A 16,238-nucleotide genomic window follows, 5' to 3' on the forward strand; every position below is an offset into this window, starting at 1 on the left:
CTTTTTGGGGCGGGGTGCGACGAGCCTCCTGATTGGGCGGTGGGGCGCTTCCGGCTTCTCGCGAGAGTCATTACAAGCGCGCCAAATTTCTACAGGGAAGTGGCGGCGGCGGCTGCAGCGCTATGGTTCTGAGGAATACTGGACGACTGCGCGCGGAGCCGGGCGCGGACGGGGAGCCCAGCCGGTGAGACAGGTGGCAGGCGGGCGCCAAGGACCTTCCTTTCGGCCTGGCGGCGCAGGAGCGCCCCCTCCTTAGCGCGCGCGCGTCGTCCGTGAGCAGCGGCGAGAGCGCCTGGGGCGCTCCACTCGGCCGCCCGACGTGGGCTCCGGGTTGAGAGTCCGGCAGCTCTCCGAAGCTGCCCCCTGTCCCCACCGTCTCTTTGTTGGCGCCGTGTCCGAGGTCCTCCGCCTGCGGCCCTTCGGCAGCGCAACAGGGAAGGGGCGGCTCTAGGACGGGGGCGGGGAGGAGGAAAGCGCCATAGCTTGGCTCCTGCTGATGCGCTGCCCACGAGTTCTCAGGGTAGTAGCTGAGGGTGTCCGGTTATGCTAGGAGCGCGCGCGGAGGCCTTGCAGCCTAATCTCCGGTCGGCGCCGCAGGCCCACGGTCGGCGCATCTTGTGCTGGAGTGAGGGCGGTGGGGCCGCAAGGCTCTGGCCTCTCGGGTCCAGCCCCACTGCTTCGCGTGGTCGGGGCGGCCCTGACCGCGTTGTCTGCGAGGCTGCGGAGTAAAGGGAGCAGCTTCTGACTTAGTTCTAAGGTCAAAAGCCCTTAAAATTAAGATGTGACAGGGTTTTGTTCGTTCTGAAAGCTTTAGGGGAGAATCTCTTCTCTTGCCCTTTGTAGTTTGTAGAGGCTCCTTCCTTTATTTTCAAAAACAACACTGCCGCATTTCCAGCCTCACTCTCCTCTCTGTCTCTAATTTCTGGCTCTTATAAAGAACCTTATGATTACAGTGGATCCACCCAAGTAATCCCCATCTCAAAACACCTAAAGTCATCACACCTGCAAACTCCTTTTGGTCATGTAATATAAGAGGTTCCTTGGATTAGGACACAGACATCTTTGGTGTGGGGGCTGTCAATTATTCTCTACAGCAGGTGGCTATAATTTTTTGTGAAAAATAAAGGTCCTCATCTTGAAATAGGTCATTCTGTTCTTTAGGTGTAGGTGACCCAAGAAATATCTTCAGGCAAAGGAGGTTTTCTTAAGCAAAATTCTCTGTTTATAAATTAATAACTAATTAATCATGTTACAGTAATTAAAGACATGAATTCTGCACAGGCTTGGTTCAGATCTTTTTTTTTGTCTCACTAGTCTCTGTTTTGTATATTTAGCTTTCTTAGACTGCACCATTCTAGACACATACATATTTTCTCTGCTTATTGATTTATAATAAAGTAGCTCATTTATTTACATTAAGACAAAAAGTCATGGGGTATGGATTCTTAGCTGTACATTTTTGAGGAGTGGAGAATATAGTTGGCTTAAGTAATAAAGAGGCCTTCAGCCCAAAATATACAGGGGCCAGAATCTCAGAACTGCAGTTTAAAGAAGAAACTATTAATAGCATTTGCTTTTTAAGTTGGAATGCCAATATGGTAATTATTCTCTTTTGAAGATGGATAAGCCATAATTATTGTATTCTATTTAGATGGTATCACACCTGTGAAATTAAAAGATTGTGAACAATTTGGGATTATTCCAATCTCTGGAATCAAAATAGATTTGGATAGTTCTGTTGATTGAAAGTCTTTGTCAAGTACTTAATTTAAGGTTTATGATAAAATCTGTATAAACGGTTATTTAACCCTAAGCAGAGAAAGGGTTGCGAGGTTTGAGGCAGATATAACTAAGCTGGGAAGTGATTTCCTTTGTCAGTTGAGATAGTTCCTCTCACACTGAACAATGTTATATCCCCATTTTTATCCATATGTGGTTCTTCAAACATCCAGACTCAGGTGTCCCAGAAGATATATCATGCTTTTAAGGTACAATTTATTCTACCACAACAGGTATTTCTGTAACCCTAGTTTGCTCACATGTAGTTGGTAAACAGGAGAATATCAGTAAAATGTGGAGATTGTATTGGTTCATTTGCAGTTTTTCCCTAGGCAAGGGGGTCAGAATCGAGTAGAATTAAACAGTCTTCAGTAGAGAAGGAAAGAGCCCTTGGCTGGAGTGTGGCACGGATATGTGCCCTGTTGGCTCTGTTTGAAGACAGTTTTATCTGAGTGCCTGTACCAGTGCCTCCCTCCAATCTCAGGTGGCAGGCTACACTTTTTTCTCCTGTACTCAACAGTCATAAGCCAGGACCTTACTGCTTGTGTTATGCATTTAAAGCAAACAACTCTGTAGAAACATGGTTATTGACTTTGCTGTATAGAAATTAGAGCTGCCTTTCAGTGTTTATAAGCCAGCTAAAAGAAAAATGGCTTAGCATTGAACACTGCTGTCTCTGTGTACTCAGACACTGAACTGTGCAGCCTAACACACTGCAGCCATCCTTGTTTCACTTTCCTAGCACGAAATGCACTTCCCCAGATGTGCTGCAGCCACCTCTATGGTTATATGAGTGCCTTGAAAAGTGTTCAGTAAATATTTTTCCAACTCAAATTACATGACTTGAAAACACAAGTGAATTAGTTCATTCAGGTTATTTCAAATAACTGACGTTACAGAATTTTATCTTGAAGACAACAAAAAGTGAGTATTTTTCTGTTTCTGTTGGTCTTCAATAAATATCACAAATGCTATTTATCAAGCACGCACTCTACAAAAAATTCTGTCTGCACATCATATGTATCGTGATTTAATCATCACCACTGATTTTTGTAGAACTGGTGTCCAACTTGGTCATTCTTTTTTTTTTTTTTAATTATTTATTTACTTATTTATTGGCTGTGCTGGGTCTTCATTGCTGCAGGAGCTTTCCTCTACTTGCAGAGAACCAGTGAGCCATGGCTACTGTCTAATTACAGTGAGCAGGCTTTCTCACTGTGGTGGCTTCTCTTGGGGAATATGGGCTCTAGGGTGCACCGGCTTTAGTAGTTGCAGCACATGGGCTCCCGGACCCTAGAGCACGTCGTTGTGGTGTGCCAACTTGGTTGCTCCATGGCGTCTGGGATCTTCCTGGACCATGGATCAAACCCAAGTTCTGAAAATTCTGTGTGGTCAAATATGGTTAATTGCATTTTTTGCAAGAAACAGACTAATAATAAATTTGGGTACCATCATTTTAAAAATAGAGAAAGCTTTTTGAGATAATTGTAGGTTCTTAGCAGTTGTAAGAAATTACACAGAGATCCCTTAACCTAGTTTCCCCCCTTGGTAACAGCTGACATAACTAGAGTACAGTGTCACAACCAGGAAATTGACATGATACAGCAGTGTATGAACACTCGTTTATGTCTATGTAGATTTAGTTCGGTGCACTTTCTGTATTCATGACCAACACCACGGTCAGGCCACAGAACAGTTCTAACCCAGGGGTGCCTTATGCTACCTTTTTATAGCCACAGCTATCTCCCTTCCCCTATTAATGGCTAATCCATTCTCAATCTCTAAAGAATTCTGTATAAGTGGAATAAAGTATGTTATTTGGGGGAGTTGGTTTTTTCACTCAGGCTAATTCCCTTGAAACCATTCTAGGTTATTGCATGTATCAATAAGTTTGTTACTGATGAATTGTATTCCATGAGAAGGATATAACACAGGTTAACTGTTCACCTGTTGAAGAGTATCTGGGTTGTTTCCACTTCTTGTCTATAATGAACAAAGTTGCAGTGAATATGCACATACAAGTTTTTTGTGTGAACTTGAGTTTTCTTTCGTCTGGGATAAATGCTCAAGATTGCAATACTGGACTTGATGCATTTTCCTTTTTAACTACCCCATGAGGCAGCATGTCCAGCCAAGATTGTTGTTTTTATTAGTGTTCTGGTTACATAGTTAAACAAGTTTTGACGTGAGTAGGACATCAAACAATATGACGTCCCAGTCATATTTTTCCTATGAGTCCTGTTTTCTTAATGAGCACTTTTCAGGGATGCTCCTACCATGTCACATCAGAAATGCTTATACTGGGTGGACTGAGGGTTGCGGGTGTAGAGTGTCATGATCAGTGGAGACTGGATTTCCCTCTTTTCACTCAGGGATGATGGCTCCTCTTCCTCTGTCTCGGCACTCAAGCGCCTGGAGCGCAGTCAGTGGACAGATAAGATGGATCTGCGGTTTGGTTTTGAGAGACTCAAGGAGCCTGGTGAGAAGACAGGCTGGCTCATCAACATGCACCCTGTAAGCACCTGTGCTTTTCCTCCATCTTCCTTCTCCCATTCAGGAGGGCAGCACAGCCCTTATCTGAAGAGCAGGTGACACCTGGTGGGAACATGTTGTGGACCATCCAGGTAGAGATGGGATTGTTTGCAGCTCTCCGGCCTTCCCCTTTAACTTCTCGGGGTCTTCTCCAGGTCATTAAGAGGTCACTGGGATAACAAAGGGGAGGAGGCATCCCTGTTACCCATAAAAATAAAGCTTTCAAAGATGAGGAGACAGAGACATTCCCATCTGGACGCTGTTATGACATAATTCTTGTGACTGGGTCTGGTAGGGTTTATGTAAAGGTAGAGAAAGATTTTGTTTTTAAAGTACTCAGTTTCCTAGAGAAGGAAGAAAAGGCTCTTGTAGTTTGTAGAGGAAAACCTTGTGCTCTTGTTGACCGACTCTCTTGCAGACTGAGATTTTAGATGAAGATAAACGCTTAGTTAGTGCTGTGGATTACTACTTTATTCAAGACGATGGGAGCAGATTTAAGGTAAGTCCCTTGAACCCAAAGAAGCTAAAAACCACTCAGTGATGAGGCATAACTGGGCCCAAAATGATATATGTCCTTTTAGCTCTGCAGCTGTGAGGAGAGGGTTTATGGGAGACTTGTAGCAGGCAGCTGCCCAAAGCTGTTTAGGAACATGGGCCCCATGGAGCCAGACTAGTCACCACTTAAGATGTCCTAAGAGAAGCTAGTTCAGGAAGACTGAAAGATGAGCAGTATTGTGTCTCTTAGACTATTGCCCTTGTGATATGTGCAAGTCTAATTTTCTGTTGTATCATCTCTTCTAAGATATGTCCAGGTCAATGATGCACTGAATCTAGGCTGCTCACAGGTATAATAAAAACAGCCTATCTTCATTTTTCTCCTTTTTCCTTTGTCGTCACCCCACATGGGCTGTGATTCTTACAGGTGGCCTTGCCCTACAAGCCATATTTCTACATTGCGACCAGAAAGGTAGGTCTGTCGTTTATGGCATTAGGTCAAGTGACCTGAGCTTCGTTTTGTGGGGAGAGTCAAAACTGGAAATAAAGAGGCTTCTAGAGAAACAGGCAAGGAAGGAAGTAGATTTTACTAATGGGTTGTCTTTTCATTCTGATCCTGATTTAGGGTTGTGAGCGAGAAGTTTCGTCTTTTCTTTCTAAGAAGTTTCAGGGTAAAGTTGCCAAAGTAGAGACTGTCCCTAAGGAGGATCTGGACTTGGTGAGTATCACCCAGCCCTTTCTGGGTAAATTAAGCTGGGTCTGCTCTGTCCGTGGGGTGAGATGGGGAGGACATGTTTAGTACCTGTGGGGCAGTATAGATGATGGATTTTCATGACTGTCCCTGCCTCCTCCTCAAAAACTCTAGTGGCATCTTTGGTGCCACATGCAGAGTTGAAGAAGTTGCTTTGGAGTTTCCAGCTCTTCAACTCATTTATGTACTGTTGACTCGTTCTCCCCTTATTTTATCTCTCCAACGTAGTTTTTTTTTCTCTTGAACTCATGAACACCATCTCTTCACTCTGTAGCCAAATCACTTGGTTGGTTTGAAACGAAATTACATTAAGCTGTCCTTCAACACCGTGGAGGACCTCGTCAAAGTGAGGAAGGAGATCTCCCCAGCTGTGAAGAAAAACAAGGAGCAGGGTCATGCCAGTGATGCCTACACAACTATGCTCTCCAGGTAAGCTTCATTCACATAAGCAAAGCAGCCAGTTGGTCCATAGGACTTTTCCCATTTTTTCTAAGTTTACAAGATGAATAGGATATGGGAAAACTCAGCAATAAAGTTACCTTAATGATTGGCTTTGTTCAGTGCAAAACACTTTTGAGCAATTAGTTAGACTTTCTTACATGTTCCCTTTGTGTTAAATTAATGGTGGATTCCCAGGTTGTAGTTCAGCTGTCCCTTCTTTCTTACATGGGGATAGATTTGGCTTCAAACTGAGTTTCTGTAACAATAAAGGCATTTTAGATTTCTAATCCCACCATCATAACAGAGTCTGATTTCATGGTTTTTAGAAAGCGTTAAGATGTCTGCAAATTTTATTAAATATCTAGATTTATGTAGCACATCGTCTCCAGAGAACCCTGGTTATTATACAGAGAAATTTAAATAAAGGACAACAAACACTATTTGTTAAATATTTAAACATCAACAGTAGTAAGCAACAGGGTAAGAGATTAAGAAGAAATCTTGGCTAATTAAAAGTTATGATGACTTCAACATACCAGATGGCCAGCAGGCACATGAAGAGATGCACAACATTTCTAAATGTTAGAGAAATGCAAATCGGAACTATAATGAAGTACCACCTCACACTGGTCGTCGTTAAAAAGTCTGCAAATGACAAACACTAGAGGTGTGAGAAAAGGCAATGCTCCTACATTATTGGTAGGAATGTAAATTGGTCCAGCCACTGTGGAGAACAATATGGAGGTTCCTCCAAAAACTAAAAATAGAGTTGCCATATGATCCAGCAATCCTACACCTGGGCATATATCCAAATAAAACTATAATTCAAAAAGATACATTCACCCCTGTGTTCATAGCAGCACTGTTCACAATAACTAAGACCTAGAAACAACCTAAATGTCCATCAGCAGATGAATGGATAAAGGTGGGGTTCATATATACAGTGGAATACTACTCGGCCATAAAAAAGAATGAAATAATGCCATTGGCAGCAGCCTGGGTGGACTTAGAGATTGTCATACTAAGTGAAGTAAGTCAGAAAAAGACAAATACCATGTGATAACACTTAATATGTGGAATCTAAAATTTGACAAATAAACTTATCTATGAAACAAAAATAACCTCGCAGACATAAGAGAACAGACTTGCGGTTGCCATGGGGCAAGAGTGGATTGAGAGTTTGGGGTTAGCAGATGCTAACGATTATATATAGGATGGATAAACAACAGGGTCCTACTGTATAATACAGGAAACTGTATTCAGCATCCTGTGAGAAATGATAATGGAAAACGATTTTTAAAAGAATGTGTTTATGTATATAACTGAATCATTTTGCTGTATAGCAGAAATTAACACAACATTGTAAATCAACTAAAAGACATGCAGAAATTTATGAGGATTTTAGAAGAGAGCTAATCGTAACCTCTGGCAAAAGTAGATCAGTTTGGGACCCTGGATGTTTCTGCATCAGCACCCCCTGCCCAGTGGCTCATTAATGATTTTTCAGAATACTGCAAGTTTATCTCGAGACTGAGTCCCCAGAGGCCTGAGCCTTCTCTAAAACTCATTGCCTTTTTCTCCCCCTTAATAGTCCATTCAGTATTTGGAAGCTTAGTGGACTAATATTGGAGTGAATATTCTAGTGACAGTGATTCCCACTTAGATATGGTAAGAATAATTATGATGCAGAAATAGTTACTGTTTACCAGTCACTTCACCATGCTAAGAGCTTGTGAGCATGTTACTTTATGACTTGTGCTGGGTGGGCCTGTTCCTGTCGTCTTTGTTTTCTTGATGAAGAAATAACCTCAGTGAAGGTGGGTCACGTCCGTAGATATGCATTCCGAGTAATAGTCTCCTTTCTTCTTTGCTCTTTTAATTGGGGTGGAACTTACATCCAATAAAATGCATGTCCTAAGTGTACTGAACTTCCTTGTGTCTGTGGCCTGCTACTTGGTCGGATGGGGGTCATCCAAGGTCGTTCCTTATGAAGGGCCTGTCCTGATCATCTCAGCCACCTTGTAAACCTTTGTGTTTACATTGTTTGGACTCTGGCCTTTCCCTGCTTCAGCTCCTAGCAGAGTATAGTTGAAAAAGCTGCTCTCTTTATTTTGCAGTGTTCTGCAAGGGGGCAGTGTAATTATTGATGAAGAGGAAACGTCTAAGAAGATTGCCGACCAGATGGACAACATTGTGGACATGCGAGAGTATGATGTGCCTTACCACATCCGTCTCTCCATCGACCTGAAGATCCACGTGGTGAGTGGGCTGTTGCATGGGGGTAGCTACTGACAGCCAGGAGGTAATATTGAAGGATAGATCCATAGAGTAGACTTCCCTGGGCAGGTGTAGAAGTTTCCGGTTAATGCACCACATGTCCTTCAGGCTCACTGGTACAATGTCCGGTACCGAGGAAGTGCCTTTCCAGTGGAAATTGCCCGCCGCGATGACCTCGTTGAACGACCGGTAAGTACTGCTCGCATTTCCTCCATCCTAAACTTTCCAGTTGTTTCTGGCGAGAAAGGTGAAAGGTGAATTTGATTTTGCAATTGGTTTGCTTCTTTTTCCTCAAATACTTAAAAGAATTTTGAAATAATTGGGTTTTTTTTTAATCAGTTTCTGACCTTGCACATGTATTATCATCGTGTGCTGTTAGTATTTGAGCTAAGCTGGATCTGAACATTGGAGGGAAAGCCTTGACTTCCATTTTTGATGGTTAAGAGCATGGTTTCAGCATGTTATGTTGAAAAATGGATTCAAAACTGGTTCAGGAACAGCTTTCTGATTGTGGGATAGTCTATACTGTTTTCTCACATCTAAGATGAGATTGTCAGTTCTGTATCATAGTCTCCTGTCAAAGTTGTCATAAAGGTCAAAATGAGGTGATTCATTTTAAGGTGTCTAGAGACTCAAGTGTTCTGTAATTCTAGACTTTTCCTGTGAACAGTGGCTCCAGCCATATCTTGTATGTTCAAGTTTTCATATCATCATGGTAGATCAGTCCACCCCAAGATGCCTGTCCTGCTTTTTCCTGGACCTTTCCCCACAGCAGCTCAACGCTTGCTTTTAGTAACTGGCAGTAGAGGTGGAGGTGTCATGGGTGTCAAGAGAACCACCAGGGTCTCCAGAGCTCAGCTTGGTTCTTGGCCAACTTAATGCTACATTTTGTCCCTTCAGGACCCCGTGGTTTTAGCATTTGACATTGAGACAACCAAACTGCCCCTCAAGTTTCCAGATGCTGAGACCGACCAGATTATGATGATTTCCTATATGATTGATGGTCAGGTGAGTGGGTGCCTTCTGGAATGTGAGCTCTCTGTGAACCGGAACCAAGTCTGGTCTCCAAACCTGAACAGTGCCCACCCGTGGTTAGTATTTGTTTGGTGACTAATGAGAGAATGGACTCCGCACAAGTGAACAAGCTAGCTATTCTGGCATCTAGTGACTCTCTACCCTCCAGGCAAATCTTAGGACTAAGTAGCCTGTCTTTTTTGGGAAAGCGATGGTGTTTCAAGTTGCTGCAAAGGTTTTGTAGCAAAAGTCTCCAGGCTGCATGTGGGAGGTGTGTCTTACTGACTGCTAATGAACTTCCCAGGGCTACCTCATCACCAACAGGGAGATTGTCTCAGAAGATATAGAAGATTTCGAATTCACCCCCAAGCCAGAATATGAAGGACCCTTCTGTGTCTTCAATGAGCCTGATGAGGTAGAGATGCCACTTGGGAAAGTGCCTGATGTTTGGGAATAGGAAGAGGAGGCAAGCATGGTGATCCTCTCAGATCTCAGCATTTGTTTAATCATAATAGCAGCTGGGCTCAATCCCCAATGGTTGGTCCTCGATCACATAAAGTTAGGATGGAAATAAAGGGGTCATGTGAAGTTGTTATTCCTCAGCTTTGGAGAGGTATTAAAATCACTTGAGGAAGAGTAAAGTAACCCTTTGACTGCCAAAATTTGTTAAATTCAGGTTCATCTAATCCAAAGATGGTTTGAACACATCCAGGAGGCCAAACCCACCATCATGGTCACCTATAATGGGGACTTTTTTGACTGGTGAGTCAGAAAGGGGGAGGAAGAGACGGGAGAAACACCACTTGGTAGCACGGGTGAGCTGCTCACCCTGTTTAAGAGGAGATGGTATGAAGTGTCCACTGGGGTAGTCTGGCCCCTGTGGAAATTAGAGACTCACTGTCCCACATGCTTTTCTGTCCTCTCGTCCTTAGGCCATTTGTGGAGGCCAGAGCAGCAGTCCATGGACTGAGCATGTACCAGGAGATAGGGTTCCAGAAGGACAGCCAGGGGGAGTACAAATCACCCCAGTGTATCCACATGGACTGTCTCAGGTAGGCCCTGCAGCTCACGTGGTGGCTCATCGCAGTGTCTCATGAGGGCTTTCTGTAAGTGAGACTCCCTTATACACACTGCTCCTTTCCATACCTTCTTACAGAAGCTGCCGAGAAGTAGCTCCTGTCACCTGAGAGGACAGTGGCTGCTGGCTGGTCCCCAGGGTATAGAAACCAGATGAGAAAGAAGGACCTGGTAGAGTGAGGTCTGGTGCTATGGGAGGTCACAGAGAGGCCTTGGCTTCCCCACATCAGATTGGAATGTGGCAGCCAGGCTCTCTTAAAGGACAAGCATGGTGTCCAGATAGGCTGGGGTGTCCAGACTCAGGATAAGCGTGTGAGGTGGCCCAGAGTGCTGAGAAGGAAGGCTGGAGAAAAAGGTCTTCTGGGCTTCCTGTGCCCAGTGAGGAGGTTGGTTTTTTCTTGGTGGTCATGGGGAGCCACTGACACATTTAAAGCTTAATGAATTTTTCTCCTTACCCCTGGTATTATGGTGCATGGATTGAAGGGGCAGGCGGATTGCAACATGAAGAGGAGTGAAGAGAGGGCTGGTCTTGAGATATCTGAGAATCGAGGACTTGGGGATCTATAGATATGGGGACAGGTGCAAGAGGCATTAGGAAATTCTGGTTCTCAGGACTTGGGCTGGGCTCCTGGAGAAATAGGGCAGAGTTCAGGTTCAGAATAAAAGCAGACCTGGGAGCTCCATCCACATGGAGGATCTGGAGACTGTGGGGCTCGGTGATAAGAGCAAAAAACTTGATAGTTGATGGATTCTCAAGAAGAGAAATAGGGACTTTCCTGGTGTTTCAGTGGCTAAGAGTCTTCCTGCTGATGCAAGCCACATGGGTTTGATCTCTGCTCTGGGAAGATTGTACGTGCCAAGGGGCAAGTAAGCCCATACTTCACAACTACTGCACCCACAGACCTGGAGACCATGCTCTATCGCAAGAGAAGCCACTGGAACCAAGAGTAGCCCTTGCTCGCCACAATTAGAGAAAGCCCACGCGCAGCACCCAAGACCCAGTGCAGCCAGAAAAATGATTTTTAAAAAAGATCCCACATACTACAGTGAAGATTGAAGATCGCTCATGGCTGCAGCTAAGACCCTACACAGTCAAATAAATACCTTTTTTTTTTTTAAGAGGAGAGGTGGGGTTCCTCAGTGGAGGCGGCAATCCTGGGGATCCTTAGCAGGGCGTTTCTGAGGGGGAGAACGGCCCACAGAGCAGAGAGGCCACAGACGGTGAGAATGGATGCTGCCAGTACGAAGTTATAAGTCCTAGAGATATAGTGGTGTCTGTCGTGGGGCTGAGTTGTGAGGAAGGAAGAAGTGGAGATGGCACGAGGGGGCCTCGAGTGTTTTTATACAGAGGGCTTGTGTAAGAAGAGGACGGGAGTTTGACAGCAGGGTGTGAGGGGCAGGGAGAGCAAGGCAGAGCCTGGCAGCACCTGTAGCGAATAAGCTGTGGAGGAATCTAGAAGTTCAGATAGCAGGTTCCTGCCTGGTCCCCTTTTTATTTCTCCGTGAGTGTGAGAAGAAGGCCTCGCAAGGACTGGAAGGACCAGCTGTGTCGTCTCCTTGTGTTTGTGGGTTTCTCTGTGAAGTTGACTGGGTCCAGGTGAAAGCTTTTCGCAAGGGGCCTGCACCACGTGAGATCTTGGAGTACCTGTCAGGACCCTGCATCTTCCTATAGAGTGTCCAGCTTCGCCACATCTCACAGGTTCCTGGGCTTCATCTCAGAATTATCTCTGGCTTTTGCTTTTCTTCTCCTTTCCAGGTGGGTAAAGAGGGATAGTTACCTGCCCGTGGGCAGCCACAACCTCAAGGCAGCAGCCAAAGCCAAGCTGGGCTACGACCCAGTGGAACTGGACCCCGAAGACATGTGCCGGATGGCCACTGAGCAGCCCCAGGCACGTGTGCTGCCTCGCTGAGTCACCTTCTGCTGGGGATGGCGGCCTCTGGACCCCTCACTGACCTTACTGTCTGATGTCTTCTCCTCAGACTCTGGCCACCTACTCGGTGTCGGATGCAGTGGCCACATACTACCTGTACATGAAATATGTCCACCCGTTTATATTCGCCCTGTGTACCATCATCCCCATGGAGCCCGATGAGGTCAGTGCCTGTCCTGGCCCGCTGCCTGACAGGGTGGTCCCAGGCAGCTGATGCAGGTGCAGCCGTTGATTTCTGTATTTGGCTCACAGCCTGATATTTCCCTGTAGGTGCTGCGGAAAGGCTCTGGGACACTGTGCGAGGCCTTGCTAATGGTGCAGGCCTTCCATGCCAACATCGTCTTCCCCAACAAGCAGGAGCAGGAGTTCAACAAGCTGACAGATGATGGCCACGTGCTGGATGCTGAGACCTATGTGGGTGGCCACGTAGAAGCCCTGGAGTCGGGCGTGTTCCGCAGCGACATCCCCTGCCGGTTCCGGATGGTGCGCCACTCCTAAGGCAGGGCCTCGTCCCGCCAGTGCTGTGGGAGGACCCAGGAGGGACCCAGCCACAAGGGCTGAAATAAAACCCTCGCCCCCTTCTCACCCATGGACCCCTCACCAGCTGTCCTTTGTCTGGCCTACCCTTCAGGTTGCTGCTCCTTTTGGAGTGTTCTCTTAGTAGAGTCCCACCTGAAGTAGGTTACGTGGTGTGGGGCCATTTTCCTGTCTTTCTCACATCCTCTCTTGGTTTTTTGTGTTAGAATCCTGCTGCCTTTGACTTCCTGCTGCAGCGGGTGGAGAAAACCATGCGTCACGCCATCGAGGAAGAGGAGAAAGTGCCCATGGAGCAGGTCATCAACTTCCAAGAGGTGATGCATAGGCTCGGGGGAGTGGCGTGGGGAGAGCAGTCTGTTTACATGCCCTGCCTTGCAGAGTGGCTTCTTTCAGTGGCCTATTCATTGTGCACCTACTGCGTGATAATACTTGGTTGCCGAGACAGGACACGGGGCCTGGTCTCGTGTAGTTAGGACAGGACAGCGTATTGGCGCAGTGAGGGACTCGACTTTGTGTTCAGGAGAATTTCACAGAGGAGGCAATGGCTTTCAGAACACAGTGGTGGGCTGACGTGGGAGAGGAAGGCAAGTGAAGGGTAGATACAACTATGTCTTGTAGGCGGCAAGGAGCCATTGGAGGTTTTTACTTTCTTTCTGTCTATGGACTTTAAAAACGACCCCATGGACTGTAGCCTACCATGCTCCTCTGTCCATGGGATTTTCCAGGCAATAGTACTGGAGTGGATAGCCATTTCCTTCTCCAGGGACCTTCCCGACCGAGGGATCGAACCCGGGTCTCCCACATTGTAGACAGACGCTTAACCGTCTGAGCCACCAGGAAAGTTAAAAAAAATGACGATAGGAGTTCCTATAAATTACAGGGTAGAATATCGTAACTGCAAAGTCCTTCACATAGTAGTTAGAAAGCACCATTTGCAAAGTGTGTCACATGACCAGAGGCACCAGGCACCACCTGCTTTGCTGGTCTTATTCCTTTGGATGTGGTGCATCTTGGGTCTCTATCAGGCCCTGCTTCAGCATATTCAGCTACTCGAGTGGTTTGCAGCTCTTAACAGTTCTAGGATTGATTTCAAGAAATGTAACATATTCACCAGGCAAAGTTCAAACAAGAACGTGTGCATGTGCTCTGCATAGTACAAAGTTCTGTGCAGCTCTTGTCAGCTACAGCTATCATATGCTTTGGGAACTTTCCATGAACCAACTTGGGAAGAGAGTGTAGGCTGAATGACAAATAGGAGTTAAAGAGCAACTTGAGCAAAACAAAGATACTGCTTTTTTGGCCTTGACGTGAGGCCTGTGGGATCTTAGTTCCCCAACCAGGGATCGGACCCAGGCCCCTGGCAGTGAAAGCTCTGAGTCATAACCACTGGGCCGCCAAGGAATTCCCCAAAGATACTACTTTTAAGTCTATGAACCAATGAAATGAGTGAGAAGTGGGCTGAAGGTGTGCTAATTGGAGGGACCCCAGACACCGTAGTGAATTTGGACGTGGACTTTCTCTAGATGACAGATGGTCATCCAAAGTCCCTGAAATTGTTCTCTGTAGGGTGGCCTAGGGTCTTTAGGGAAAGAGTAGCAGGTTCACCTTTTGTTCCTGAGTGACCATCTCAGCAGTAGTGTGATAGCTGGTGGGAGGTGCTAGCTGGGGGCACACAGCGGCATCTGGCCTGTCCAGGTGTCATCCCATCATCCCAGCCTTCCCACTACTGTCGTCTCATCTTCCCTCTCCAAGCAGCATTTCAGAGCATGCCCTAGCACAGAGAAGGATGGGGGAATTACTCTCCGAATGGTTCATTTGCTTAAAATTCAGTTAGAAACAGTATTATCTTTCTGGTATTTCCTGTTCTACTTGATAGATACTCCTTTTTTTCTTCTGGTTGATTTTTGTGTAATTTAGATGTTTTCCAATTTATACTTTGAATGTCCAGAGGTTGGCAAGCTGTAGTACAGAAGGGCTGTTTTTGTACAGTCAGCAAGCTAAGAATGGTTTTCATATTTTTTAAATATTTTAAAAGAAAAAGTAGACCATAGCCACAAAACCTGAAATATTTATTATCTGGTCCTTCACAGAGGTTTGCTGACCCCAGATCTAAAGGTGTTTTTTTTTTTTTTAAGCCAACTTTTCTCAGAATAACTCCTAAGTACAGTAATTCTCAAGTTTTAATGTTGTATTTCTTATTGTTGCATAAGTTTTGGACAAAATGAACTTATCAAATAAGTACATATCCAATGTTCTCATTTAAGTGTTACATTTGGGAGAGAAAAGTGTATGACTATCAGAAGCCTGTTTAGCCTTTTTTAGTTTCAGTGACTGTTTTTGTGTTTTATGACAATATTTTTATTTCTAGAAGCTCTCTATTGGTTCTTTTTCAAATATGCTTTATTTATTTCTTTATAGTGGGCTTTCTCTTCCTGTGTTTTATATTTAAAAACTTTTTATTGAAGTATACTGATTTATAATGTTTCAGGTATACAGCAAAGTGATTCCGGTTTTTAAAATACACACACATGTATATTCTTTCTTTTCCCCCCTTTTTTTGGCTGTGCCACGTAGCTTGCAGGATCTTAGTTCCCTAACCGGGGATCAGATGCATTCCCCCTACAGTGAAGCACAGAGTCCTAACCACTAGGCCACCAGGGAATTCCATGTATATATATTCTTGTTCCTGTTGTTTAATCACTAAGTTAGGTCCGACTCTTCACACCCCGTGGACTTGTAGCCTGCCTGGGTCCTCTGTCCATGAAATTTCCCAGGCAAGAATATTGGAGTTCGGTTGCCATTTCCTTCTCCAGGGGATCTTCCTGACCCAGGGATCAGGAAGTATTTCTTGTGTCTCCTGAATTGGCAGGTGAATTCAAGAACCACCAGGGAAGCCTGTGTGTGTGTGTGTGTGTGTGTGTGTGTGTGTGTGTGTACACACATATATTCTTTTTCAGATTCTTTCACATTATAGGTTATTACAAGGACTGTTCACTTATCTCTAATTAGCCTGATTTTACCATGTTTACTCTGGGAGGTTTATTCTCTTATGTTCTTAGGGTTCTTCTCCCACTGTGTCTGCTCTCAGTCATGGTATGGTTTTTTTTCCCCATGCTTTACAATTTTGAGACTTTTTTTTCCTTTCTGAATGTGCTGCGTGGCCTGTGGAAGCTTAGTTCCCTTACCACGGATCGAACACACACCACCCCCTGCATTGGAAGCGCAGTCTTAACCACTGGACATCTAGGGAAGTCCTGTCGCTCTGCAATTTTGGAATCTGAACTCCTCTTCAGCAGGAGGGCTGTTGGTAGTTTGACAGTTTCTTCCTGGTTCCCCAAAAGTAACATGGGCCCAATGCCCCTTCTTACCTGGTTCCTTGGCTGAAGAGCCCCAGAGCCAGTGGA

At 45.2% G+C, this 16,238-nt stretch overlaps 1 protein-coding gene across 1 annotated transcript in view; it reads left to right on the top strand.

Annotated features, from left to right (window-relative positions):
- Window positions 1–122: 122 nt before the first annotated feature.
- The window catches only part of POLE (DNA polymerase epsilon, catalytic subunit), a 54,867-nt gene continuing 38,751 nt past the window's right edge, over window positions 123–16,238 (top strand). The window contains exons 1-16 of the mRNA XM_052654834.1: window positions 123–184; window positions 4,152–4,293; window positions 4,730–4,810; window positions 5,234–5,278; window positions 5,432–5,524; window positions 5,832–5,986; window positions 8,116–8,257; window positions 8,384–8,464; window positions 9,176–9,283; window positions 9,594–9,704; window positions 9,966–10,051; window positions 10,222–10,341; window positions 12,123–12,255; window positions 12,347–12,460; window positions 12,568–12,780; window positions 13,041–13,148. Of these exons, the coding sequence (XP_052510794.1) occupies window positions 123–184; window positions 4,152–4,293; window positions 4,730–4,810; window positions 5,234–5,278; window positions 5,432–5,524; window positions 5,832–5,986; window positions 8,116–8,257; window positions 8,384–8,464; window positions 9,176–9,283; window positions 9,594–9,704; window positions 9,966–10,051; window positions 10,222–10,341; window positions 12,123–12,255; window positions 12,347–12,460; window positions 12,568–12,780; window positions 13,041–13,148 (1,794 nt within the window). The remainder of the gene's footprint in view (window positions 185–4,151; window positions 4,294–4,729; window positions 4,811–5,233; window positions 5,279–5,431; window positions 5,525–5,831; window positions 5,987–8,115; window positions 8,258–8,383; window positions 8,465–9,175; window positions 9,284–9,593; window positions 9,705–9,965; window positions 10,052–10,221; window positions 10,342–12,122; window positions 12,256–12,346; window positions 12,461–12,567; window positions 12,781–13,040; window positions 13,149–16,238) is intronic.

This window comes from Budorcas taxicolor, chromosome 17 (assembly GCF_023091745.1).
Source record: "Budorcas taxicolor isolate Tak-1 chromosome 17, Takin1.1, whole genome shotgun sequence".
NCBI lineage: Eukaryota > Metazoa > Chordata > Mammalia > Artiodactyla > Bovidae > Budorcas > Budorcas taxicolor.